This window comes from Vidua macroura, chromosome 18 (assembly GCF_024509145.1).
Source record: "Vidua macroura isolate BioBank_ID:100142 chromosome 18, ASM2450914v1, whole genome shotgun sequence".
Lineage (NCBI taxonomy): Eukaryota > Metazoa > Chordata > Aves > Passeriformes > Viduidae > Vidua > Vidua macroura.
This window is the reverse complement of record NC_071588.1, coordinates 8633591-8661445: the sequence shown is the minus strand read 5'-3', so window position 1 is coordinate 8661445 and position 27855 is coordinate 8633591. Positions and strand designations below refer to the sequence as shown.

The following is a 27855-nucleotide window of genomic DNA, read 5'->3' as shown; positions in this document are numbered from 1 at the left end:
TTCTATATTTGGATTTCAGGGGTCTGGTGTGAAAACAAGGAACTGCTTTTAAGATTTTCTTAGCTTAGCTACTTCTTGAAGAATAATATTCATGAAGGGTTTTTAACCAGAATTTAATTTCTGAACTATTTAGCTTCTTAGTCCATTACACAAATAATTAAAATATTAGGACTAGTAGACCACTGAGGTTTTAGACTAAGCCTTGGTTATTCTATTTTTGTCTTCTTGTTGGGCACTTATCCAGTCTTACAAATGTGGTGTTTTCCACCACATAAGTTGTAAGTTACCAGGTTCATCTAAATGTTGGAACTTGTACATTAACTTTATTTTTGGAGAGTGCAGTTCATTTCATGTAACTCCTGTGAAAACACCCGGGAAGAGATCAGCAAGGCTTGAGTGGTATGTGACACACTCTAGAATAACCTAAAAGAGTTAGAGGCTTAAAATGTCTAAATCTTATGCTAAAAATTGAGTCTCTCAAACTGTGTAGGATTTGCTTTGTTTTCTGTTTGTTTGTATTAAGCTGAAGTTGCAAGCTTGCAGCTGACATAAAAATAGTACTGTTTTATTCTAAAGTTATGTTTTGTTGGTTTTGTCTTGGTGTTTTTTTTTTTTTTTTTTTTCTTTCCCTTTTTAGGGTCTGGGTCGTTTGTGTGAGAGGTTCCCTGTTGTGGTTCATTCTGTCAATCCATCATTGAGAGACTTTCTTGTGATACCTTCCCCAGTGCTTGTGAAACTTTACAAATATCACAGCCAGTACCACACAGGTAAAGGAAAAAAGCCTATGCTCCAGAATGATTGTTTTCCAACTTTTGTGGCTTTTTCATACTTTTTGGTATTTTGTGGTGATGCAGCTATAGGTGGAAATGGAGATGGGATTGTGTAATTTTTTTTGGAGATGGGGAGGAGGGAAACAAATGAAATTCTGGTAGAAGTGTATCTAAGGGTGAGGATCAGAACTGCTGTGTCTCTTCTGACACTGAGCACTTCTGTCTTGAGTGAGACTCTGCAGCCAAAGCCAGTGCATAATTATCCTCATAGTGAAGGAAAAGAATCACATACCCAGTTGGAACCTCCCTTGTTTCGAGTTGAGGCTGTTGTGTCTAATTCTCCTACAAAGGCTGCTTGTCTGCCCTGTAGCCTACTTTGCAGCTTGGGAGGCAGCCACTGGCTCTGTCCAAAGCTGCTTCTTCTCCAGAGTGAACGAGGTCACGTTCCTCACACTCCCTGTGCACATCCTCTGCTCCAGCCACGTGACTCTCTTGGCGTTTGGCAGGTTTTTGTTGTTGTTTTTAGATTTTAATATTGAGTTATAATTTCCAGAAGAAAAATGTTCCATTTGAATCGCTTGCTGATGCAAAAGCAGTATTCTAATGCTAGAGCAAAGCAGTAAAGTAGTAAGTGGCTAAATTTAGGAATAATAATTAGGGAATAGTCAAATGCAATAATGGCTTGTACAGCTCATGAAGTGGTGTTGATTTCTGTACTCCTGTGTTCTTAGTAGGTGGGAATGACATTAAGATTAGTGTCACCAACGAGCATTCAGAGTCCACTCTGAATGTAATGTCTGGCAAGAAAGGTCAGCCATCCATGTATGAGCAGCTGCGTGACATTGCCATAGACAACATCTGCAGGTAAGAGGAGGCTGGTACCGTGCTGGACATGTGCTATTTCCCTGGCACTATGCTGAACATGTGCTGTTTCCCTGGCAGAAGAGTACTGTGCCCATTTAGAAGGTTCTGCTCTGTGCTGCCATTAAGTTTTTGTGCCTTGTTTGGTCATGACTTCGTTTTCCTTCAGGCATCTCTTGGTTCTGTTTATGTCCTAACTGTAAAGTAATAATTCAGTCTTACTGTTTTGCTTCCCATGTCTGCTAGTCACCATTTTCAGTAGGTGTTTTTGTAGATATTCAGTAGGGGTTTTTTTGTTTTTAGCTTAGGTTGTCACATTGACTGAGCCTCATGTAATGGAAGGCTTGTCACACACTTGTGTGGGCAGTGATTATTCTTCCCTTTTAGATAGCTGCAGAGAGCTAGAGGGAAGACATAGTTGGTGACTAGAGACAAGGAATTAGAGTTTCAAAGGAGTGGATTCTGAATTTACCTTATTGCATATTCACATCATTATTGTTTCTGGAGAAAGCAGAAGTAGAAACTCAGCTCATTATTTAAAATGTATCTTCAGTGTTCCTTGGCAGTCAGTTCTTACTCTTCAGTATAAACCTGCTTCCCTTATATATAGATGGCATGAATTTACAGTAGTTAAAAGTGATATGTTTTTTTGATGCATTATGTTTTTTCTGTCCATTGTTACTCCAGGTGCTTGAAAGCTGGCTTAACTATAGATTCGGTGATTGTTGAGGCCTTTCTTGCCAGCTTATCCAACCGTTTGTACATCTCTCAGGAGAATGATAAGTAAGTTGTCAGTCAGTCATAAAACCATTTTTTCCTTCACTCAGTGAATCTGAGACTTACTCTAAGATATAAGTACTGGCAGCATTATTTTAGAATTAAATGTCTCTGAGATTAATGGGCTTGTGCATGGGATCAAGATCTTCCCATGCCAAGTCTTTGCAGAGCTGAGCCTGTTTTCATACTGAGAGATATGGATTCAGTTTTAGGTGATTGAATCAGCAAATCTTTAGTGAATATTAGTCAAATTTGAGTCCTCAGCTGAGTGATGCTTTCTCTTCAAGCTTCAGCTGTCCTTTTTGCCTAGACACATTTGTCACTTGTGGCATTTTGCTCTGCATTTAAGAGCCTCACTAACCAAGAAGTCTCATGGGGGAGGTTCTGTAGTAGCTGGTCTGTCTTAGTATTTTGCCCATCATTTTTGACTCTTTTCACTGTTGTGTTAGAACAGTTTGTTCATGGGTTAGTGTGGACTTCTTCAATAATGAGTTCGGGAGAGGTTATTTTTTATTTTGAAAATCAGCTTGTGCAAGTATATCCTCTGTTGTTGGGGATGCATAGTATTAAAGCTGCTGGTGATGTATAAATTTAGTATAGGAACTGTTACTTAACTGAAATGTAACTGAGGTCTTCATAACTTGTTGAACAGTTCCATTTATCACGTTGGGATTTTTGTTTGTTTTCCTAACAGAGAAGCTCATTTGATTCCTGACCACACAATTCGTGCTCTAGGGCACATTGCAGTGGCACTGAGGGACACCCCAAAAATAATGGAACCCATCCTGCAGATCTTACAGCAGAAGTTTTGCCAGCCACCTTCTCATCTTGACGTACTCATCATTGATCAGCTTGGCTGTTTGGTCATCACTGGAAATGTAAGGAAAGAATTGGGCAAGAGAATTCCAGTTCCTTTCCTTTAGTTAAATGGAAATGTATTTTAGAAAGTGCATTTGCAGAAGGCTTTTAAGGCTTCTCTTTTCTGCACTACAGGTAGATGCTTGTACAGTCTTTGTGATATCAGACAACAAAAGTTGTGATAATGTGTAAAGTGCTGTCCCTGTAAAGAAGATGAATCCCCATAGAAAATAAGTCTTTTTAAAAAAAAGACTATAAAGCCCACCAAACTCAATATTTTCAAAAGTTACTAAGCTTTTAAACATGGCCTATCACAAATAAGTAGAGAGTAGTTTCTTTTTGTATCAGCAATTTTGTATCAGCAACTTTCAAAGTCTTGTAGGTACATACATTTAAAAGTATAGAAGATTTTTTCTTCAGTCATACAAAGATTAACTGACTTTTTCCAAATGTTATTTGTGCATCTGAACAAGCAATTAATTGCCAGAACTCAGAAGACTGAAAAAAATTGTTTCCATCAGGAAGGCAGAATTAAAGAAAATAAATTTGCTAAAATTTGATTAATTTAAAACATTTACAAAAGCACTTGTACTGTTTGCTTCATGGAAGCTGAAACCATTGCTCAGGCTGTGGCTGCACACCTATCTGAAGAACTTGGTAATACTTAGAGTATTTTACAGGGCTGATCTTTAGAGAGATTGTATTCAATAAGCTTTACTTAGGGATTTGGTTTTGGTTTTTTGCAGCAATACATTTACGGTGAGGTGTGGAATCTATTTCAGCAAATCAGTGTTAAAGCAAGCTCAGTTGTTTACTCTGCCACAAAAGACTATAAGGACCATGGATACAGGTAACACTTAAGTGTGTCCCTTAAATGTGTGAAAACTATATCAAATACCCTTTGTGCTGCTTTGGGGTTTTTCACTTTTTCCCACTATCAAGTTTTATTACAAGGTTGTAAATTGTACTGTTCTTTGATGTTAAAAAGAAATACGTTAATTTAGAAATAATAGCCCTTCAAAATGCAGAGATTCCTGAAAGTGCTTTTCACTACAGGTGGCATTGATAACTTTTACCTCTGTAAGGAGTCAGTGTTTGTGAAAGATAATTGACATTGATGACTTATGTTATCTGTAATTACAGTAATTAATTACTAAATTACAGTAAATAATTACTGAATTTCTTAGCCCAGAAAAGCTGAGAGTGTGGTTTGTTTTGTTTTTAACGCGTTTGTTAGGAATTAAATGCAAACCATTAACAATTTAATTCTTTGTATGTAAGTTATGCATTGTTGTCCCCACTAAAAGTAAAGATTATCACTGACTTTGTTGGTAGTTGGGGTAGGCTGGGTACCTTTCAATGCAGAATGGGAGTAGCTGAGAGGACTGTTCTGTCAGTATGTTTTAACAATGCAATCTCAACTTCAACAACTGATATGAGTTGTGATTCTTCTGCTCAAGAGCTTTCCCAAAACAGAAACTGCCCTTGGCTGCTTTTTTGTCTGCTACAGGAAAGTACTTAAAGTACTTTCCTTGTGGCCATGACAGCATCCTAAATGGAACATCCTCCAAAGGCACAACTTAAAAATATTTTTTCACTTAAATACCAATTGCATTTCAATTGTCAGTAAAGTTATGTGCTGCTCATAAAAACAGCAAGAAAAAACTGGGTGGAAATACGTCAGTAGCCTTATTACAAGAGTTACTGTCAGTATTATGAAGAAAAGACTGACAATAGAAAACCTGAGTAATTACTTGTTCATAACTTGTTCTTTCTCCTCAGGCACTGCTCCTTAGCAGTCATTAATGCCCTGGCCAACATCGCTGCCAACATCCAGGTGGAGCACCTTGTGGATGAGCTGCTGATGAACTTGCTGGAGCTGTTTGTTCAGCTTGGGCTGGAAGGAAAGAGAGCTAGTGAGAGAGCAAGTGAAAAAGGACCAGCACTGAAGGTCAGATATGCACTGGTTTTTAATTGTGTGCAGCTGTGCTTTATGTGGGTGGCACTGCTGAACACACAGGGAAAACCCTTGCTGTGCTAAGCCTGAGAGTGCATTCTGGTGGTGGAGTGTGAGTGCAGGTGTGGGATGCCTGACTGATCATGTGGAGGGTCCCAGATAAAACAGGGAATAGCTGCAGTTCAGCTGAGACTGCCTGGAGTGTCAGAGGCAGAGCTGCAAAGGGAAGCATGGGATGCTCTGGAATCAGTATGGGAGACAAACTGCTGCACTGACTGAAAGCTTTGCAATTCTGCAAATGGAGAAACGACAGAATTCAGATGGATTAAGCTAGGAGGCAGTGTTTCTTTAGTGTGAAGATCCTGAGAGCAGTTCTCACTAGAACATTCTACTCAATGCAGAGTACAAGTTATGAAAGGTATTCTGAAGACTTCATTTTCAAGAAGAGATAAAGAGGGTAAAACACTGCACATGCTGTGCTCCCCAAACAAAAGCAAGCTTTTCTTCGTTAGTTTGCCTATGTCTCTTCTTCTCAACAAGCTAAAATTTGCTTGATAACCATTAAAATGATCAGTGATTTTTTTAGTTCTATTTTCAACCATTCAAAAGTGATTTCTGTGAGAAGAAGAAAAAAATCTTCATTTTCTTTTGCTATTGCTGATAGTTGACACAGATGTTCTCTGAGTATGCCCAGGAATGGAAGTCATTCCATCTTCTTCACTCTCAGTGCCATGTATTATCATAAAGAGGCTGATATTTCATTTTTTTGACAAAAAGTGCTACTAGAAAAATGGGTTTTCTACAGAAACTGTAGATTTCTGCTGGGTTCTGGCTATTGCAGTTAGTTTGTATCTCTATGACTCTGAAGCAGTGAGTCACATGCAGTGGATTGTCCTGAATTTAACAAAAAAAACATGGTGACTTTCTCCAGTTGTCCCTACCCCTTAGAACATCTTCTGTGCTATTATTTTATTCCCTTCAAAAATATTTTAAAACCCATCTTTTGTTTGCTTTATACTGACTCTCCAGGGAAGATAACTGAAATTTGGTTTTGTTGGGTTGTACCATTATTGTTTCATCTGAAGACTATTTGGCTTTGTTTCTCTATTGCTCTCTTCTTTCCTTCTTTGTTTTTCTTTTTAAAATTGCTTCCTTTTGGTTTATTCCACTTCATGCAAAGCTATACCATGTTAGCATATCATCCCTGCCTCATCTGTATAGGACCAGCAGTCTCCCTCTTGTAAGGAGGGAACTGGAGCATTCCCTCTTTCCCAAATCTAGTGTAGAGGGATATGGGAGGTTGGGAAGGACTTCAGAGAGTTGTCTCAGTGTGGTATCTATGCCACCACTGCTTGCCTGATCAGAAAAGGTGAGAAATGATGTGCTGTGCTCAGTAAATGTTTTCAATTCTTTAATACTTTACTTGGCCAAGAGCAAACACACTAGTATAGCTGCAATTTAAAAAGTCCTAAGAAGTCGAAGGAAATGTGTGTTTTCCTTATTCTTATATTTCAGTGGAAAAGGCTGCTCCTCCTGCTTAAATAAATTCTTTAAAATCCTGTCTTTTTATGGGCTTGTTATTTTTGGCTTCATTTTGATAGTAAAATGAAACTTCTGGTAAACATTTGATACTTGTTTGTGGCCACCCATTTAATGGGATCATTTTTCTAGCAGTTATTAAATATCTACAGACTGTGTGCTGACAGGGGAAAAAAAATCCCTTCAATAGTCCAAGAGGAAAACCTGAAAAGCTTTGTTAAAAAGATTCCAGGGTGTGTTCAGTACTGTGGATTTCATGGGTGCTCTCTTGACCACCTTGTGCACATCTCTTTGCAAGATACAGAGTTGTAATTGCAATGTTTGATGCTTGAAATATGTCTTTTAGCAAATTTTTTAGAAATGCTCTTGTAGATGTTTTGAACATTGCCTTTTTCTTCTCAGGCCTCCAGTAGTGCAGGGAACCTGGGTGTGCTTATTCCTGTCATTGCTGTGGTGAGTATCCAATGGATCAGTTGTTGCAAACAATAATTTTTCTCACATTTATCAAATACTGATGCTATTTCAAGCAAAATTATTTGATTACCTGGTAGTGCAGAGGTTACTATCCAGGAGAAATGTAGTGCTACTGTAAAATAATACATCTAGCTCTGAGTGGGGGGAAACATTCATTTAATAATGACAAATCTCTTGAAAATAAAGAATGATTCAGGGTTAGATTGTTTCAAGCTATGAATTCAGGAGATTCTTAAGCTAAATAATACTGCAGGAAATATTACTTTGGTATTTGGCATGCAGTGTAATAAACAGCACATAGCTATGGCCTGAGGAGAAGTGAAAAACAAGAATTAGTAGAAAGAGTGAGAAATACATATTAGTTTGGCAGCATAGTGAATTCTGCTTCTTAAAAGGAAAAAAAAAATCATTTATAAGGAAGGGGGTAAGTGTCCCATGTCTTCTGGAATGAGAATTGACTGTCAGGCTGAAAGCATTTTAGGAAATGTGCAAGGACACTGATGTCCATGCCAGACTAATTTATTCTGAAGCATATCTGTGTTCACTCTTGGATGTAATTTTTGTCCAGGGAAAAACCATTTCTTTTAACAAAGTACAAGTGCTAATTCAGGAAAAGATTGTAGATCTAGATTTCCAAAGGAAAATTTGATACGTCCAAGGCTTGTTATCAGGTCAGTAGGACTATTTGCCTAACTGCTGTAGCTTTAACAAAAAAAAAGTCACATCTAAAAGATCCATTGACAAACTTCCTGAAGGACAAAAGGCATCATGCTGCTTGTTTCCCTCCTGAAGCTGAATTATTCTGTGGAACTTTTCCTGCACAGCTGCTGGGACAAAAGGGAAAAACGTATCCCATGCTTGCAGGAGGGATGCCTGCTTGTAACTTGTTCATACTGCACATCCATTAACAGGCAGGAAAAAAGCATTCATTTCATACTTTTCTCCCACAAAGCTCTTCACTCAAGTTAGTCAAAGAGATGAGTCTAAAATTAGCACTAGTTAAAGATCAGAGGACTGTTCTTTGATACTTCCTGTATCTCTTCCACTGGTTTCATACATCAGCCCTCCCCAAATTCAGCAGTGATCACAAGGGCCAGTTCCTAACTTTAAAGGAATGTGTTTATAAATGTCTTGGATCACTGTTATTCAATAGTTGCTCAGGTTTTGCATGAGCCAGCTAGTCCTGCATTGAGATGTTCTAGTGGGTGGCATTTTTCAGCTGTCAGTGATGCTGATTTGAGTGAAAGCATCATTCCTTGTATATTGAGAGAAGATTAGTGCTTATTAGAGACTTAATGTGTAAGTTACGGAAGTACTTTCCTGTTTGAAATTTTTATTGATGATATATTTGTTCTGAATAGCTGGGGATAACTGCATTTTTCTTAACCAATGTGACCTTTAAATGCAGTCAAATAGTGCCAGAATCTGAAGCAAGAGTTAATGGTTACATTATGGTTGTTGAAGCAAATATTTGACTTTCTTGCACAATGTATGAAGATCATGAGTTTTGAGCAGTAGCTGATTTGTTTTTCTGCTTGACCTCTTTGCCTTGAGTAATTGTCTTTACTTAAGTCCCCAAAAACCCGTATTGCAGATGCTCCAGCTCATTCAATCATTGATAGACTAATTAAACCTAGGGCATGAATATTTAAGCTTTTGCATATGCTTTTCTTTTTTGTATATGCTTTCCTTGCATACAGATAAAACAATAAAATGTGTATATGAATGTTAATTTCTGTTGTGCACTTCCAGTACTGAAAATTGTCTATCATGTGATGGACTTAAAGGACAGGAATAGGGGAAAACGTCTGAGTTTCCTATTCAGTGTCAGCTTTTCATCATTCATCATCAGCTAATACCAGTATTTCACTGGCTGACAGGTTGAAAAGCTTTGTGTATGGAGCATATAACTGGAGTAGATGCAAAATTACAAATTTGTACATACAAATCAGTATGTGAAAGCAAAATTAAATCAACAAGTTAAACTTAATATTGGAAAAACACCTTTTTAAGAAAATTCATAATTCTTAAAATAACAGTTTAAAGGTTACTTGTGTGTTTTTTGCTAACATAAGACAAACTTATAATGTATATAGATAGATTGATACAGTATTTGATACTGCAGAAAGTAATAAAAATACTCTCACTGGATTATGAGGCACATTTTTTTAAAAGGTATGATGTAAAGTAAGGTATGCAGAGGTATGTTCATTGTCTTTAATAATTTGAATGTATGATGTAGCTCTGTTCCTTGTACCAGGTAGAACAGTGATATTCTACAGAGTGTGGGTAAGTCTTCTCATTTGCAAATGTGACACATTTGAACAGAATTAGTGTTACCAGAACGATTCAAAAAGTTTACAATGACTTGAAAGGTTTTGTCCATTAAATCAAGCATGGAGACTGCACTGGAATATCAGAGTGATTGCTATAAATGGCTTTTTTTCTAGAGAGGATTAGGTGATACTGAGGGAGTGAAAAGAGCATTTTGCTGACTGCTCTCCCTCTATAGGGTATTCTGAGGATATTTATATCATTTACCAGGCGGGCCTAATTCTGACACCTCTTGTACCAATGAAGATCATGAAGATCAGAGGAAGTATTGAAGCAATACCAGTTAGATCAGGGAAAAGTAGTGGGTCCTTTAGTATTTCATTCCTCCAGGACATTTCTGTCTCCTCATACTTGGTACACTGGTCCATGAGGCTCATTGTGTGCTTCAGTCTGAATGTTAACAGACATTCAGTGTATTCACTGAACATTAAATGATGCAAACAAAAGAAAGAATGGAGACATTTGATCTGTTTCAAATTAGATTGTGTAAAATGCCCAGGAGAGACTTAGCTGTCTGTGGCTGGTCAGGTATTCAGGATTTCCGTAGTCCTATTTATAAACAGACATCCTAGCACAAATTTAGAGCTAGATTTCAAGACTCCAGATAGTCTAAACACTTTATTGATTACATTTTATACACTGTTGCAAAATACCAAGTGTAAGGTACTTTGTGATTTTTTTTTTTTCTAGTAATACACTTGTTTCAGTACATGGCACTAATTGCAGACAAATTATCTGCTACTGTGAGTCCATTCATAAGAAACTACCTGTAGATAATATGTTTTCTTTTTATACCTGTGACTTTTTTATTGGCTAATACGACAATAAATTTTCATTTATGATACTGGTATTTTAACATAGCATTATACAACCCTTGTGTAACAGAGTGTTGGAGGGTCTTCTCTGCTTTTAAGATGTGGCTGGGTTGGCAACTCTGCCCATGAAGAGAAGGCAGGTGGTGCGGTGCTCGTAGATCAGGAACAGAAACGGGCGGTCCACGACAAAGCGGATCTGAGTGGAGAGAGGCATGAACCCCACTGTGGTTATTGCTGCAGCCTCTGTGCCCTCCTCATTCACTGTGATTGTGCCTTGGTGATCAAACTGTTCAGACAAACAAAACAGGAAAACAAATGAGAGAAATTGAGGCTCTCCTTAGTACACAAATGATGTGCTCACAGCCTTCCCTGCTCCATGTCCCACACCCTTGCTGGTCACCCTACACAGCACCAAAAACCGCTGGGGCTTGTTCTGTGGAGAAGCCTGTTCTTGACTGACCACAACACTCTTTGTGCCTTTGCATCTGATTAAACATGTGCTTCATTATGTGAATAGATAAAGACAAACCCACAACCCTCCCTCCTATGTCCTTCAGAAAAGATGAAGAAAAAATATTGTTTTAGCTTACAGTGTAATATTATTACTGAGCTGCCATGTTATTGGGTGATAGAGTTTAATCAGAGAGGAGGTGAAATGAGGAGTAAATACCCTGTTAATGGTGACCTTCTCATCTGATATACCAGAGTAGTCGCCTTTTCCATTGAACAGTTCTTCTATTCCCATGGATCTCAGATAATCAATCAAGTTATAAGCCTTCTCCAGCTTAAATTTAGGCAGAACCACTTCTCTTGTTCTAGTAAAAATAAACACAAAAAGGAAAAACCATTGAGCAGATATTTATGTGCATGACTCCTTTGCTCTACAGACCTGTTGTGGTTTGGATTTTTTTGCTGTTTTCAGCAAGCAGGACACAGATATACAGGACTGTACTTTTGCTTTCAAAACTTGAGCATCATGACTTTCAAAACTGTGTTTAACAAATTAATTCCCCTGCAAAAACTGTTTGTCAATTTGATACTTCCTTTATAATGATTTGCATTATTTATGTGTATAAGATATGTGACTTTGCTTGTTAGTTCAGTGCACACTTGTTACAAGTGTCAAGCTGTCAGATTTTCTGAAGTACTAAACTGGAGATTTGTCACTTACTATGTACAACAGAAATAGGTTGAATTCCTGGATAGCGCATCAAATAATCTCCTTTTATCAAGTCTGAAGACAGATACACCTAAGCTGTCATCTTTCTCAAGGGAGGCTTTATTATTTTTCCTCTCCCATGATTGTGATGTCCTTTGATTATGGAATGTGTTCCTTTACACACGGCTCTGTTGAAACGCTCAGTGCTGAACAAAACATAGGCTGATGTGACCAAGATTATTGGTTAGAATAATGTTATTTTCACAGTCCTGTTTTTCCTTCTCATTGTAAACTTTATCAGTAAGAACATTTTCTTTAAATCTATATCATTAAATACTCAATAGGAAGACTTTTGAAACTTCATTACAATTTTCTACCTCAATCATTCCTTGATTTCTTGATGGTATTTAAATTCTGAGAGATCACTGGTCCTGATTTTTAATTCAATAAATCCATGTTTTGGAGGTTTTGTTTAGTATTTTTTATCAAATTATTTTGTCTTCTGCATGCTTTACTTACCTCATCAGTCCAATCAAGAAAATACATTAAGACTTTAGCAAGATGTGCTTTTCAGCAGATACCTGTTTGTCATGCTCTTCTGCCATTTTTCTACCACTTGAGGTGTGATCTGCTTTTCGAGGGCTTTCATGCCAACCAGTTTGTGTGGGAGCACCACGAGCATGCTGATGTTGCCCACGAAGGGCAGCTGGATGATGCTGCAGTCCAGCTCGGGGTCAGCAGCAGCCAGGAAGGTGCCCTTGGTCTGCATCATCGGCACCTTCACCGTCTGCTTCTCGTTCAGCCGGAAACTTCGCTTTGTGGTCATTTCCACTGGAAACTTATTCTCCCAAGTTCCTGTTCATACAAGGCAGAAGACAGATAAAACCCCTAGGTGGCTGTTTAATGAAATGTTCCCAGAATTGATTTACACCAAGCTTTAAGTCAGGTGGATTGGGATTTACTGTAGGAGATTGTTGATTTCAGTGAAGCCTGAATTAGAAGACAAGTTTTAAAGTGACTTCAGAATTCCTGGCTTTCTAACTTAACATTTGTCTGATTTGAGTGTTCTGAATTACAAAAGCAGGTGAATACAAACCAGAAATAAGAATTTGGTTGGTGTGTATTATTTTTCCTTGTGAGGAACCTCGAAATATAAACAGATGCAAAAAATTTTTTAGGGTTTGCCTCTAGCAGAACAGCTGACCCAGCTGAGTTTTCTGAGAGATGTGATGCTTGAATCCAGTTCTGAAGGCACCCTTTTGGAGAACATTAGTGGTGTATAAAGCTAAGCAAGGGTTGTATTAGTTTTGCCTAAGGTTGTAAAAGATGCTATGCTGAAGGCATTATGTTGCCTTAGTCCATTCAGAATGGTTCATTTTCTGTCTTAACCAGAAGAATTGGGGTGTTGATTGCTTAATTCTATGGTCCAGTTTGATGGGATAACAGGCTCCTGTAAATGTGATGAAATCTGACAAGTGTATGCCCAAATAACGCAGTCCAACACATTTTGCAGCCCAGAATGCTTTGCCATCAGGGTTTGAAGCCTTTTATGTGGACATAGTCTGGATACCAGAAATACTTACTGGCTGTTTGAAAGAAGGTTTTTTAAATGCAGTGTTCTATTGGTCTTTTTATGGCTCTGGAATAAACATCATTTCTTAAGGGGCAGACAAAGCTGGAAGATTATAGTGGAACTAGGGTTACCAGTATTTCCTGTAAAAAAAAAACTCAGGAATTTAGATCATCATTGGCAAGCAAGTATGTGAGCAATGTGACTGTGACTGTGTGGAGAACCTACAATATAACCTTAATTGGTTCCTTAGTCTGACTTTGCCAGATTTACTGTGAATAAGAAAAGAAAAGCCTTAAGTCCATCTTTCATTGTAATAGTTCCTGCACATGTCAGGCTGATGGGGACCAGTTTGAGAAGTGATCAGACTGTGGTTATTAGTCTGAAAGGTATAGGGTATAAAATGGATTATGCTATTCCCAAACAAATAGTCTCATTTCCAAGGAAAACCCAGTGTCTGGCTGTTTTCCAGGGAGCAGAATTCAGAAGTGAAGGACTCCAGCTGGCCAGTGACACAGGGCTGCTGTGGGCCAGGGGAGCTTCAGCAGCTCTGCCATCCACTGAGGGGTGGGAGACATAATCAGCTCTTCCTAGTGAAAGAGAGGAGCTGGGCAACATTTTTCTTGGATTCAGTTTTGCAAATGTGTTTGTCTTGGGGTAGAATACTGATCCCCAGCAGGAGCTGTGTGGCCAGCTGAAACCAGCTGGCACTTTATGACTTTTGTGACTTCCTGTTTTGAATCTTCCTCCAAGATATTTTTTGGATCTGTCTGTGGTGGCAGATGTTGGTGGCAATGTTGGCATCTATGGTGGCAGTGACTCCATTGAGTGACTCCTCTTTTGCATTTGTGACTGGCATCTCAGAAAAAAATCAGGACATTTTGGACCTGTCAACATTTGTCAGTTACCAAAACTACCATGGCTAAAATAACCAGGTCCTACTTGATAGGAAGCTCATAAATGATTACTCAGAGCTGTGCAGATTGGGGGGTAGGCTGGACATCTGTACAGGATAAAATATGCTTCTTACCAACATAAATAGTTTCCAATAATTTCCTCATCGTCTTTAATATAAAAGGAGGTTGAAACCTCACAGTGTTTTTCAAGTATTCTACTATTCAGTCTCACTTGTACTGAGCATCTCTATATCTGAAAATGCTTATAGGTTTCTTAGTTTTGAGGGCTTTACAGAGCTTTTCTGCAGTGGTACAAACAGTGCAGATGGAAAGATGTGGACAAAATTACAAAATTTGGCATGTTAGAAGGAGTAGTGGGGAAACTAAGAAACCTAGGAGCAGAACTTGCTTTTACAAAGTTCACTTCCACTCAAAGTAGAATTCCCAGGAGACTGTCACTGTAAGACAAAAGAATGAGAGCAGTAGAGAATTGATCTTTGTTTTGAGGGTTAGAAATCACAGCCTTCAGCAGATGGCACCAAGGTAATTTGGACTAAGAGGATTTCATGGGCAGGAGAAAAACCCTGAAGTCTTTTTGATCTTGATGACTCAAGAGTTCCAATACCACAGCTGTCTATTTGTGGTGTTTTTGTTATTTTGAGATGGCACAAGTATTTAATAATTTCAGAGTGAAACAAAAGGGTATTTCAAATTTCACCAAATTATGAAAAAAAAGTATCTGTTTCACTTTGTATAGTCCTTTTCTTAGGATGGTTTAACAGGCAGTAAAGCCCCGTATTTAGTATGATTTGATCATCAGGGATGTAGTGAAGGATACAAGTGAATGCCTGTTGGATGGTACATGAGAATAGGAGATTATCTGGATTTTATGCTAATGATTGCTTCGGATTCTTTTTGGGGTAAGTGGCATTATTCAAGGAAGTGATTCCTTGCAAGTGAGTGGGGAAAGGTACATTTATAGGAATGTTGCTTCTATAACCTGCTGAGATAGCAGATCCTTTGTTTCCTAGAAGCAGGGGCATAACTGGGGAAAAATAAACTCCTTTATGAATTATGGAAGGGAGTGTGTTGTACTTGAAAACACTATTACCCTTTTGGGCTAATCTGTCTTTCATTACCAATGTTTTAAGTTACCTTAATCTGATTTTCATCTTAAACAGTAACAGATTTCCTTTTATCCTCAGTTCTTCTTTCATTTGCACCTCCCACCTCTTGCTCATTTAATATAATTTTAAAAGTTTGTTGAAAAACTAACAAACTTTCAACCTGAGGCAGATAATTTATCTCAAAAATCTCACCGCAGGCTCTTAGTTTAAATGTAAAGACATTGAAAATTAGGGTTTATGATAAGAACATATTGTAGAGTCTTTACTTCAAGCCTCTTTAACTGTTCAGCCTTTACTAATACATGAAGCAGCCCATCTCACCAGACCATTCATGCTGAATTAACTGAAATAGTCCATGTAGTGAATGTGTTTGGTTTTAGTTGTAAAAGAGCAGTGTTTTGGTTATTCTCTTAGGTCCCCTGTATGCACTTGTTGACAAGGATTATGCTCTGATCGTATTAAATGATTGCTTCCTTCAAGCTAAAATTCTTTGCAGTCATTTATATGAGTCCTGAATACTTCAGAGATGTTAAGTGCTTTAACTGAATCAACCTGTAGCATTTCAGTGACACCATGACTGAATGTGACTAATGGCTTGCATATGCATCTATACCTCCCCATCTGATACTTCTACAAAGCTTATGCTTTCTGGGGCTATTCTGCATTCATATGTTGTTTTTCTGTCTCACTGTGAATCATTAAGCTTTTGGAAGTAGTAAGCATTTGCTCTACATATACAATACCTTCAGAGCATCGTTGTGCTACAGAAACAGGCAAAAAATGGGCTAATAATGCAGATTCCTAATGAGGGAATCAGTAGGTTTTTTGTAGTATACATTAGATTTAAGTTCTGTCTGAGATTTCTAATGGCATATGACAGTGCACTGCAAACTGAGAAAATCCATCACTAAGATTGAAATAATAGACTCTTACCTTTAAAGTAAAGACAATTAAGAATCATCATCAGTGTTGTGGGGTTTATATTGACAAGAGCTTCCTTTATTAATCCCTTGGTCAGCTTCAAGATGCGTTCGTTGGTTTTGGATATGAAGCTGGGATCTGAGAAATCAGCTTGTTGGGCATCAGCAAAGTAGTATGTTTTCATGTTGGTTTTGAAATCATTGAGAACAGAAAAGTCTTTATGGATGTAGAGGTCATTGACAGACCTCAGTGTGTAGCCAAAGTTGCGCCTGAAGAGCCGATGGGTGAGTTTGCGGAAGAGGTTGTGAACAGTCATGAGCTCATATTTGCTGCTGGCATTAATGAAGTCTTGAAAGCCAAGAACAGATAACACTTCCTGCTGGGTTTGATCCTTCAGACCCAGGGAAATCATAGCCATAGCAGTGGAAATACCAACAGGAGCCATGATAATATTGTCTGAGGAGCTGGCCTTGTCTGCCACGCTGCGGTAAAGGTTGAAGCCAAAGTTTGCATTGAGGATATTGAGGCGCTGGATTCTGGTTTTGCCTTGGAATAGTTCAAGAATATTTCCTTGTTGAACTTCAGAAACCATGTGTGGGGCAGCATCGATAACATCACTGTAGTCATCTTCACTCAGTAACTTGTCGAGATCTAGGTAGTCCTCTTCCTCCTCCTCTTCAGGAATCAAGTCATTAGTGATGGTGTTTTCTCTGTGGAACTCTAGTGGTAGGTTTGGCACGTAAGTCCCGTTTTCGTGTGACTGCGCACCTTTAAGGCTTTCAAAATGCTCAGTGACGTCCTTGACTCCACAAAATGTGGAGGTTATGATGAGAGCAAGGGCAAGCAATTGAAATAGGAACTTCATTCTGACAGGTGAAAGCCTGGAAGACAGCATAACACAGTTGAGAGAGTCAAGGGTAGTTGAATTTTAGTTATCTATTCACTAATTTTAGGTTCATGCTGATTTCTGTCGCAGCAGCAGATCTATAGTTACCCTGTTTGACAGCACTGTATTTTAGTGGAACAGATGTCAATTAGATGGGTAAGTCTGTTTTACTGGTAATTGGTTTTGCTTACACAATGCCTCCAGCCTGCCAAAGAATTGGTTGACCTCCTCCCATACAAATAGTCATTACTGGCATATTTCAACAGTTAGAAACTCATTACCCAAAATACATAGGACTCTTTATTTTAAACTGTTACACTTAAACTGTGCACTAACTGTATGAGTAATGTGTGCTGAAAATACAGTGTAAAGTTTGAAGATTTGAGCTTGGTAGGAAGAACAAGGACTCCTGATCCAATCCCCTGCAGAAACATACCAGAAGGCTGAGATGTACTGAAAATTTTGAAAAACAAACAGCCTGTAGCTACAACAAAAATTGAAGTTTTGTGGGAGTATTTTGGAAAAGCAAGGCAGCAATTTGGTGAATAAAGGCAATCTAGGCATGTAGAAAGAATTGTATTTGCACTGAGTACCATTAGTGGGACTGCAGTGCAGGGAGGGTTGGGCATAAATGTCTGTCCTGGCCTGTTCATGGCCTTACTCGGGCGTGTTACTCAATGTCTGTGCACCCTTTCTGCAGCTCTCTGTCCTCATCTGCCACTTTTGTAATGGATTGGCTTGATTCTGCTTTTGGCTTAGTTATGTTTTGTTTCACTTTTGTGCAGCACTGCAGAACTCGAAGTGTTCTCTGTTTTCTTCGAGATGTGAAGTCTCTGTGGGCTCCCTTCAGAACTTTGTTTCTCTAGGCTTACTGTGATCCCAGTTCTAGATTTGTAAGCTCACTCTTTTGTTTGAGAATACATTTAAGTAGAACCTGCATTTTCTGAGGGAAACTTAATCAGTCTCTTCATCTACTGAATATTGGACTGTTGCATTTTCAATTTATTTTTAACATCAAGAATTTTCTTCAGTATATATTTGAAGAGAATCCATCAGACTTATTCAGCTGTAAAACCCTCCACCAAGAAGTAGGTCTGAGAGACTTCACCATAATGTTGGGTGCAGTAATTAAAGTGATCTTAAAAATATATGAAAAAGTGCAGTTGCCTCTTGCGACAGTCAGAGATCAAAATGTAGGTGTTCAATAGACCTATCAGCTGAAACTGAATGGGTGTCTGAATGCCAGGCCTGGGGTTTTGCTCAGACTTAACTATAAAGTTATTTCACAAATTTATAAAGTTAATCTCAATTGATACACTTTCTTGAGTAAAAAGACAGTTATTTACAATATAATACAGGACAAAATCCTGAATACAGTTAAACCAAAAATCTTTCTAAGGTGTTGATTAAAATGCTTTTTAAATTAGGAAAGAGAGTTGTTGTGTAAAGTATAAAGGTTCACATACCTGTACCTGTTCACTGACCTGTATATCAGTGAATAAAACCTTGAAGGAAAATACTTTCAAACATGTTGTAACAGGATTGAAATAACTGAGCTGACAGATTAGTTGTAGAAACTCTCCCCCAGACTCATTTGCTTTAAATCCTAAAACCATTTAAGGTGATCCTCCCATATAAAATAATACACTGTTTTGCAGAAAGTATCCAAATAAGATGCTCGTGAATTTGTTTTACACTGTGACTGAGCATCTTGAGTCAGTCTTTTTCTTATTGTTTCTCCATAAATTCATTTGTTTTTTCCCCGCCCCCAGAAGTCAGGCCCTTAGGGCTGAGATACTCTGTCCAGTAACCATTGATAAACATTTTCTGCTCTTGGCACAGCAGAATTTGCTGTCTGTATTCCCAACTTTACATTCTTGCCTTCACCAAACTTCAGTTATTGCTCAGCTGCATTTACACAGGCAAAACATCCCCCTTCTCTGCAATATATATGTCTTTGGTGAGATCTACCCAAAATAACAGAAGAGGTAAATGAAGCTTACCTTTGAGCCACAGTACGGGAAGGATGTGTTGAAAAGCTCAAGTAAAGGGAACAGCAGGGTTTAAATCTGAACTTTGACGCTGATTTTTTGTGTGTCTCCCAAAGTAAACATTCTCTAAACCAAACACTGCTAAACTTACTTCGTCAGCCAAAATCCCTCCCTTGCCTAGTGATCTCTGCTGAATTCTCTGTTGTTTGTTGAACTACTTTTATAGCTTTGCAGGTAGTTGTTCCCTTTTGAGGAAGGTCCTTGAGCAAAAATCATTGTGTATGTAAAGTTTCAAAGTCAAGCACACACATAAACTTGACTGTTAATGACAGGAAAAGCCATGCAACTACTATTATGTGCTGAAATGGGGGACAGGGAGAGCATCTTAGTGCAAATGTGTTTGAGGCCTCTGTGGTTGTGGTGGGCTTCTTCAACTGGTGTTGTATTGGTGCAAAGATTTCCATTGCACAAACAGCTTTTTACCATAGTGCTGTTCACCAGCTTAAACTCAGACTGATTTTGTTATAGAGAGATTTTTTCATGCTTTTCCTTTTTAAATGACTAATCTCCCTCATGATTTACAAATGCATTCGAAGTTGGCTTTATGTAAGGTTTCACTGTAGTACGGCTGGCTCTCATATCTTAAGAGAATTATTGTGGTTAGAGAAAACTTCAAGCTAGATTAGAATGTAACATTTTGTTAATAAAGTTTACAGTAGTAATATACAGTCATATTGAATAAAGCCTGCGGTTTAATGGACAATTTCTTTTAATTTTTATACACTGCCTGTGCTTTAACTCTTTTTAGGATAACACACTATGATCTTTGTTATACAAATTTGTCTAAAATTGTATATCATGTTGGCTGAGAGGATATACTGCTTCTCTGATGGCAGCAGCTGTTTGTGCAGAAAGTATCACAGAATTCTAATAAATGTGTTGAAAATAATGCTTTTTTACTTGCTTGTTTAGATAGTAAATTCTTCAGAATTGATGTCATTCTGTGCGTGGGTGCAAACAATGAAAGATCCCCAATTGGTGCCTCAATGTATTTCCACAAAGCTGATAAACAATAGCAACCAGAAGAGGTTTTGTCTAATATTTATTTAGTTTGGAGTTCCTTTACACTGAAGCAAAGCTGCATGGCATTGTCTTCAGCACAGTTTAAAGGACCTCTCTCTCTCTTCCTCCCTGCAGTGGATAGTATACTAATATTATGTATTCTCCTCAGAGGTTACTGTATCAGCATGGTGTTATTCCTGTGTAAAACAAAGGAAGTTCTTCCTTTAGGCATCTCAAAGTTAGCATTTCAGCTCTCCACAAAGAACTTAATTCTTACAATATACCAATAGAAGTATAATGCTACTTTTCATAGGTGACAAAGACATTACCTTTATAAATCATAGTAAAGAAGGTACATGAATTGATTCCTTAGTGCAGAATTAATTTATTCTAACTCCCACCATTTTCTAATGTTGAATTTTATTTCTTTGGTAGCTCACTAGACGCTTGCCACCCATCAAGGAGGCCAAGCCCAGGCTGCAGAAGCTGTTCCGTGATTTCTGGTTGTATTCAGTGCTGATGGGATTTGCCGTGGAAGGATCAGGTACTCTGCATTCTAAGGGGACAACATTGCTGCTCACATTTAATCTTCTGATGAATCTAAATACAACTCTGTGCAAACCATTCCCAGTAGCTGGAAGAAAAATTACAGCCATAAAGACACTTCATTGCAAACAGCTTACGTGACAGTTCTCTGGTGGAATTTCTTTAAATCTTTGTAGTTCTGCTATCAGATTCAGCATGGTACAACTTGTGTTTAGTTTTACTCCTAATAGCCTTAGTTATGAGTTTTGATAGCCAGATTTCTGAAATGGAAGATAAGACACATGGGGTACAATGGTAATTAAGTAGGAACTTCACCTAAGTATACTTGTTAAGTTTGGAACATGAGTTCTGTGCTTAAGAGCATGAAAAATCTACCCTAGAAGTAGTGCAAGGCTTGGTAATGCAAGTGAAACTTGATTTTTGTGAAACTTGATTTTTTTTTTTAATCCCTCATTCCACTTTCCTCTTTCTACTTCTGTTCCAGGCCTTTGGCCAGAAGAATGGTATGAAGGAGTGTGTGAAATTGCCACCAAGTCTCCATTACTCACATTTCCCAGCAAAGAGCCACTCCGATCTGTTCTGCAGTACAATTCTGCCATGAAGAATGACACCGTGACTTCTGTAGGAATTAATTTCTTCTATTACCTCCTTCCATAGTGTCTACCAGTGTTAAATGTCATGGTACCTGTGATATGTTGAAATAGCACACCCCTTCAACCTGCCTCCTATTATTGAAAAGCAGCTATTTTACACTATTTTTCTGACATCAGGGTGCATAAATTATTTGGGGTCAGTTTTATGGAGTGCTAATGCAAATGTTTGGGGGGGTTGCTACACCGCCTGATTAGGTGTAGAAACCAAATCTTTGTGGAGATGGAAGCTTCTTAGTGCTTTTTCATCCATTTTGAACCTGACAAAACTTACACTGATTAAAAAAAGAAAATCAACAAAGTTTGAATGGAAACAAGACATTCAGGCTTTCAAAAAATGTTAAGTTTGCTCTGGCTTGATACTGGTAATCTTCTCTCTCCCAAGAATTTGTAGGATAGATTTTACAGGACAGATTTTGCCCAAGGACTCTTTTTGGCTTATGAAGTCTCTTTGGCTCCCAAATAATACCGAAATCTGCATTGTGCCTAGATGCATAGTTCTGTGACACCAAAGACTGGCACAAGCCCATAAAGTTTCAGAAGCTGGACAGTGCTGATGTTGGTTGCACTTGCATGCATTTAGTGTAGGAATTATATTTCTTCATTGGTATAACTGCATGGGAATTACCAATTATTTCTGCCAGAAGCTTGCTTCCAGATTTAGTTCTGTTCTGTATTTGAAGCATTGTGACTTGCTGAGTCAGGCCAGGTTGGTCTAAGTCTGTAGGCAGAAACATCCTGACATATGTTTGTGAAGGTTAACATGTTAACACATAGGTAAAAGAATGTTTGAGGACACAAACTAATACAGGACTCCCACTTCAGATAACTTAATGTATTCATCTCTAGGCTGAATTAAATGAATTACGGAGCACCATAATCAATCTCTTGGATCCTCCTCCAGAAGTGTCAGCGTTGATCAATAAGTTGGATTTTGCCATGTCTACCTATCTTCTTTCTGTTTACCGCCTAGAGTATATGAGGTTTGTGTTTATCTATATTTAGTTTTTTCACTTAAAAAAAAAAAGAACAGAAAAAAAACTAAAACAAAACAATCAGTAAGTTCCTGAAACAAATAAAATCTGAAATAAACAAAACCTGAAACAAATAAACAAAACCCCAAACATGCCAACTTACAAAACTCTCCTTCCCTAGAGTGCTGCGTTCAACTGACCAAGATCGCTTCCAAGTCATGTTTTGCTATTTTGAAGATAAAGCAATTCAGAAAGACAAATCTGGTAAGATTTACCTGTCTAGGCTTCCTCTCAGCTTGAGGTATGGGGAAATTATCTCCAGGCCTGCAAAGCAGAAACAAATCAAGCAGCTATATAACAAAATGAGTCATGTTCACCAGATTGCTGCTGCTTTATTCTTGCCAGTAACACTGGTTTTGTTTTGAAACAAGTTCAATATTGGCTGAGTAAACATAAACAACTTCTAGCTGTTAAGCTTGGTTTATAAAACAAATGTAATTTTGACAATGAAACCTGTCACTTCTCTCCATTTCTCAGGCATGATGCAGTGTGTGATAGCTGTTGCTGATAAGGTGTTTGAAGCTTTCCTGTCAATGATGGCTGATAAAGTAGGTTGCCTGAAAATGAAAATTCTGAATTTGTATAAATGTTCTCATTTCAGTTTGTGAAAATGAGTTTGTCTGTTCCTTTAGGAGCTTCATACTTCTCTTTGGCATGTTTTTTAGCCTAAGACTAAGGAGAATGAAGAAGAGCTGGAGAGACATGCTCAATTCTTGCTGGTGAATTTCAACCACATTCACAAGAGGATCAGAAGAGTTGCAGACAAATACTTATCTGGACTGGTAGACAAGTGAGTATAGATTTCATGTTTCTCTTTTCACAATGACTGTTTTAGTGGTTGCTTAGGCACTTAGTGACATTGGTCAAGTGGATTTCTTGGCTGCTACTCCTGCTGAAACGTCTCCTTGAAAAATTACACTCAATGGTATTTTTCGCCTGAGCTCAGAAACCCCTGGTTAAAATGTGTGTCTGCTTAGTATTCCCATGGGTGGAGCAAAGCAACGTGCCCATGATAGATATGCAGTCTCAACTCCTGTGCAATAGCTCTCCTCAGCTTTTGGCTCTGAATAAAGCCACGCTGTTGTGAGCCATGGCAGGCTTTGTGACTTCTGCGGAGTGTGAGCTTACCTAGGATGTATAAAGCTGGCTCTTTGAGCAGCTCCCTTGATAAAATAGAGGCCTTCCTCAGCTCTCCATGGTTATTGTATTTCTGAATTCTGTCTTGCTCTAGATTTCCTCACTTACTGTGGAGTGGAACTGTGCTGAAGACTATGCTAGATATTCTGCAGACATTGTCTCTGTCTCTTAGTGCAGTAAGTGCTTTTCTTTCCTAGAACTTTTTTTTTTTTGCTTTGTTCTGCATTTATTTTATACTTAATTGAGTTTGTAATTTGGTTTTCCTTTTACTAAGACTGGTAAAATCTTAATTTTAAATTCTGTGAAGCAAGAATTATCTTTGCAAGCCTATTTCATAAGTAGTAAAACTAATGCTAAAAAGTTATTGTCTCATGTGGTTTGCAATTGTTGAAATGTCTCATTTGAAATAAAATTTCAGTGGTGTTTTTCTGGTTTGTGGTTTGTTTGGTCTTCTATGAATTATGGTTTTCAGATTGTATTCTCTCCAGTCTGTGTATGTGTATCCATATTTCTTGAATCTGTTGCATACTAGAATTTTTGAAGATGGAAATGCTTTATAGAATTTTATTTTAATACTAAGTGTTGAGGAAAGTGCTTTGGATTTTTGAAATTATTTATTCTAAAAACCAAACTGGAATACAAACAGTTTCTTTTAGAGATGTTCAAATTGAGAGCAAATGTCTGCAAAAAAGGTTTGGTAAACAGGCTTCTTGTTTGCTATCTGCAGTGTTAATGTCAGGTGATGATGAATTTTGTCTTACTGAGAGTTGGTAATTGTTGCTGTTTAGGACATTCACAAGGACCAACCATACTATGACATTCCTGATGCTCCCTACAGAATAACAGTCCCTGACACGCATGAAGCCAGAGAGGTGGGTGGCCCTCCTTGATTTATCAAAGAATGAAATAATGCCTTGTTTCATAGCTTGGAGATAAATTAGTAAGCTACTCCGAATGGTCATTTTTTTTAAAGTACTTCCCTAGGTAAGATTTTTCTAATACAATATGATACAGTATTTATGTTTTTCTGAATTTAACTATTTAACTTGACTTAAAGTGTGACAGTTCTTTTCTATTCAAGGGCACATTCAACTGTTACAAAAAAATTTAACTGTGTCATGTTGCTACAACTGTCTTGCTCCCTATGTTACTTATTACACGCTTAAGACCAGTTCCTCTTGTTAATGTCCTGTATTTACTGATTGCTTTTTATTCTAGAGTATAGTCAAGGACTTTGCTGCACGCTGTGGGATGATTCTGCAAGAGGCAATGAAATGGGCTCCCTCTGTTACGAAATCTCATCTACAGGTAATGGGCCTGCTTCTGTGAAAATTTGATTTTTGCACATCTTGGACACTGCAAATCTACCTGAGGTTTGTATTTCCTTCCCTAAAAAAAGAGCCTCAAGAGATTCTATCCTTGTGTGAAAGGACAACTAATTACTTTCCCTTCTTCCATATAGTCCAAAACACTTCATCTCATAAGGGTTTTTTTGTCAGAAGTGATTCTTTTAAGAGAAGATGACAGCCTTCAAGCTGTTATCTTGATAACTTTATTATCAAGTTATCAAGTTATCTTGATAACTTTATTCATTTTGAATACAGAAGGAGTCTTACTCTTTGTGTATTTAGGAGGACATTCAGAAAATCTTATTGCCAGGGCAACAATTCCCAGAAGGGATGAGTAGAGACAGTCTTTTGTCACAATTGTGTGTAATTAAGTTTCCCATAGAGTGCAGTGATGCAGCACTTGCTTATGAGCTGTCTCGTTTTGAAAATAATGAAGTATTTTGGAGTTTGGTTTGGTTTTTTTTTCAGGAGTACTTAAACAAACACCAGAACTGGGTATCAGGGTTGTCCCAGCACACTGGACTGGCCATGGCTACGGAAAGTGTTTTGCACTTTGCAGGCTACAACAGGCAGAACACCACTCTGGGCGTGAGTATTGTTTGTTCCTTTGTGCACCTGCAGAGAGACCTTGACAAATTAGAGGACTGAGGAGAGACCTTGTTGCTGCCTACAACTTCCTCACAAGGGGCAACAGAGGGGCAGGCACTGAACTCTCTGGTGACCAGTGACAGGAGGCAATGTCATGAAGCTGTGTCAGGGGAGGTTTAAGGCTGGATATTAGGGAAAGATCTTTCATTCAGAGGGTGGGTGGACATGGGCACAGGTTTCCCAGGGAAGTGGTCACAGCACCAAGCCTGATAGAGTTCAAGAGGTGTTTGGATAATGCTCCCAATAGTGTGGTGTGATTGTTGGGTTTGTCCTGTGCAGGGCCAGGAGTTGGACTCAGTGATCCCTGTCGGTCCCTTCCTACTCAGGATATTCTATGATCCTGTATCCATGGAGGAAATACACATACTCCTTATTTGATTTTGATCAGTCCTGATGCTGTTGTATGTAACAGTCCTGATACCACTATGATTATAAGCATAAGGAAATTTAAAACATAAGTGAAGGAATAAAAAGATAAAGACACAAATGGTTTGATATGAACAGTATAAACACCTTGTTATGGTCTGGCCATAGGCAACCCAGCTAACTGAAAGACCAACTTGTGTGAAGAAGGACTACTCCAACTTCATGGCTTCTCTTAACTTGCGCAATCGTTATGCAGGAGAAGTAAGTACAGGATTTCTTATGAATGTGGGGTGTCCAGAAGCTCTGGCATCACTTCTCAGGGGATGATGTCCTTCCAGCCTATACTGGTGGATGGGTCTATGTTACATGAAACATAGTTTATAAATCCCTTCAGGATAAAGGGTATAATTTTCCTAGCTTATTAAACAGATCATTTTAGTGTTAGTCTTGCAGATAAAGCTAAAGATTAGATAAAGCTAAAGATTAGATTGCAGGTAAAGCTAAAGATTTGGTAAAGTAGTAACAAAAGACACCTCTGATTGTGGAGCTCCGTAATCAGCATGTGACCAATAATTAACTTGATTCCTAAAAGTACCCCCTAAATTTTACAGGTTTCTGGAATGATTCAGTTCTCAAATGCCACGGGACGAACATCTGACCTGAATAAACTTATGGTCAAAGACCTGAATGCTGCTCTTGAATCAAGCAATACTGAATCCTACACCCAGGCCATGTTTAAGATGACTGCACTGCTAATAAGCAGCAAAGGTAATGAAAACCAAATGGAGTTCTGCTTTGTGATGGTGAATGCCAAGAATAATAACCTACAAAACCTATCCATATACCAACCCAGTATGCATCAACTTGCAGCAAAACTGTGTTTTGAATTTTTTCAATTAAGCTTATATTGGGGGAAAGCCTCCTTAAACCAAAAGCTATTTTATTAGGAATTGATTATTACCTATGGTGCACACAAATTTCATGCTTATGTGGAAAGCAGTTGTTCTGTTGGAGAAATCTGAGTGAATGTTTGTTTTCAGACTGTGATCCCCAGCTCCTTCATCATCTGTGTTGGGGACCCCTGCGAATGTTCAATGAACATGGCATGGAAACAGCAATTGCTTGCTGGGAGTGGCTGCTTGCTGCCAAGAATGGAATAGAAGTGCCGGTAGGAAGCAATTTAACTACTCATTCTCTGCCCCTGCCAGGGGCAAGAGAGAAGATTTTGGGAGATTCACAGATATTGTGAATCTGTGTCAAGGATGTTTAAATACACTGTTAATCACTTGAGCCTGCCAGGAAGTCTCTGTTCTTGTATTGTTGGAAGTCTGAGCACCCCCAGGAGGTGGACTGTGGGAAGCAGACCTTTCTCAACAGCATGAATGTTACAGCAAAAGAAACCTGTTAGAATCCCAGGCGTAGAATTTATTTTGCTGATGAGATGCCTGAGCTGTTCATTAATTGATTCTGTACTATCACAAACTATAGAATGCTGTTTTGAAACAAAGAGAAATCAGTGTCCCTGCTCATTAATCAGCCTCTGGTATCTAGTATTGCACCATTACATAAAAACATAGGCTTGCAAATGTCCTAATCCTGTAACAAGCTAAACCAGTTGCGTTTTGTGAGATGGGGATCAATGTAATAGTAATAAAGCAACTCAGCATGGTTCATGCAGCTGAGAAAGCTGCCTCTGGTAATTGCTTTGCTTAGGGAGTACCAAGTGTTTCACTTGCTGAGATAATCATCCATCTGAATTTACTTAGCTGAGTTTACTTGCAGGTTTCAGTGGTTAACTTCTTAAGCATCAGTTTCATTCTTTTCCATTGGGCATTTGGGGAAATGTCTTTGTATCTGGTTGAGGAGAACAGAGAAGCACCCTTGGTTGCTCAGCCCCCTTACTACACAGGTTGCTGCTCCTGAGAGCAGGATCAGCAAAACTGAATTATGTGCCATCTCTATGTTGTGCTTGATCAGCCAGAGTGTGTTCAGTGTGCTCAGGGGCCAAACCGTGTCCTACAGGTCACGGGAACCTGGCGTGTGTTTGTCCGTGCTGGGCTCATGTGGGAGGCAGCAACCTTTAGTGGAGCAGGAGGATGGATGGTGTGGGCTGAACCAAGAGTTCAGT

General features: G+C 38.5%; 2 protein-coding genes across 3 annotated transcripts in view; one reads left to right on the top strand and one right to left on the bottom strand.

The window, feature by feature from the left end:
• PI4KA (phosphatidylinositol 4-kinase alpha) overlaps nt 1–27855 on the top strand; it is a 54598-nt gene that overhangs the window by 11502 nt on the left and 15241 nt on the right. Inside the window, exons 13-32 of one of the 2 annotated variants that reach the window (XM_053993522.1) lie at nt 638–767; nt 1502–1634; nt 2319–2414; nt 3103–3286; nt 4013–4116; nt 5049–5217; nt 7165–7215; nt 20433–20541; nt 21028–21164; nt 22043–22176; nt 22349–22431; nt 22705–22775; nt 22893–23017; nt 23459–23540; nt 24153–24236; nt 24583–24672; nt 25182–25301; nt 25896–25988; nt 26339–26495; nt 26768–26895. In XM_053993522.1, the coding sequence (XP_053849497.1) occupies nt 638–767; nt 1502–1634; nt 2319–2414; nt 3103–3286; nt 4013–4116; nt 5049–5217; nt 7165–7215; nt 20433–20541; nt 21028–21164; nt 22043–22176; nt 22349–22431; nt 22705–22775; nt 22893–23017; nt 23459–23540; nt 24153–24236; nt 24583–24672; nt 25182–25301; nt 25896–25988; nt 26339–26495; nt 26768–26895 (2280 nt within the window). The remainder of the gene's footprint in view (nt 1–637; nt 768–1501; nt 1635–2318; nt 2415–3102; nt 3287–4012; nt 4117–5048; nt 5218–7164; nt 7216–20432; nt 20542–21027; nt 21165–22042; nt 22177–22348; nt 22432–22704; nt 22776–22892; nt 23018–23458; nt 23541–24152; nt 24237–24582; nt 24673–25181; nt 25302–25895; nt 25989–26338; nt 26496–26767; nt 26896–27855) is intronic. The other variant, XM_053993523.1, reaches the window with a different exon arrangement.
• SERPIND1 (serpin family D member 1) lies at nt 10170–19028 on the bottom strand. Its single transcript, XM_053993524.1, has 5 exons — nt 18948–19028; nt 16071–16939; nt 12126–12399; nt 11056–11200; nt 10170–10671 (listed from the first exon to the last, which is right to left on the bottom strand). Exons 2-5 carry the CDS (start codon nt 16921–16923, stop codon nt 10480–10482), a joined length of 1464 nt encoding a protein of 487 aa, XP_053849499.1. The 5' UTR covers nt 16924–16939; nt 18948–19028; the 3' UTR covers nt 10170–10479.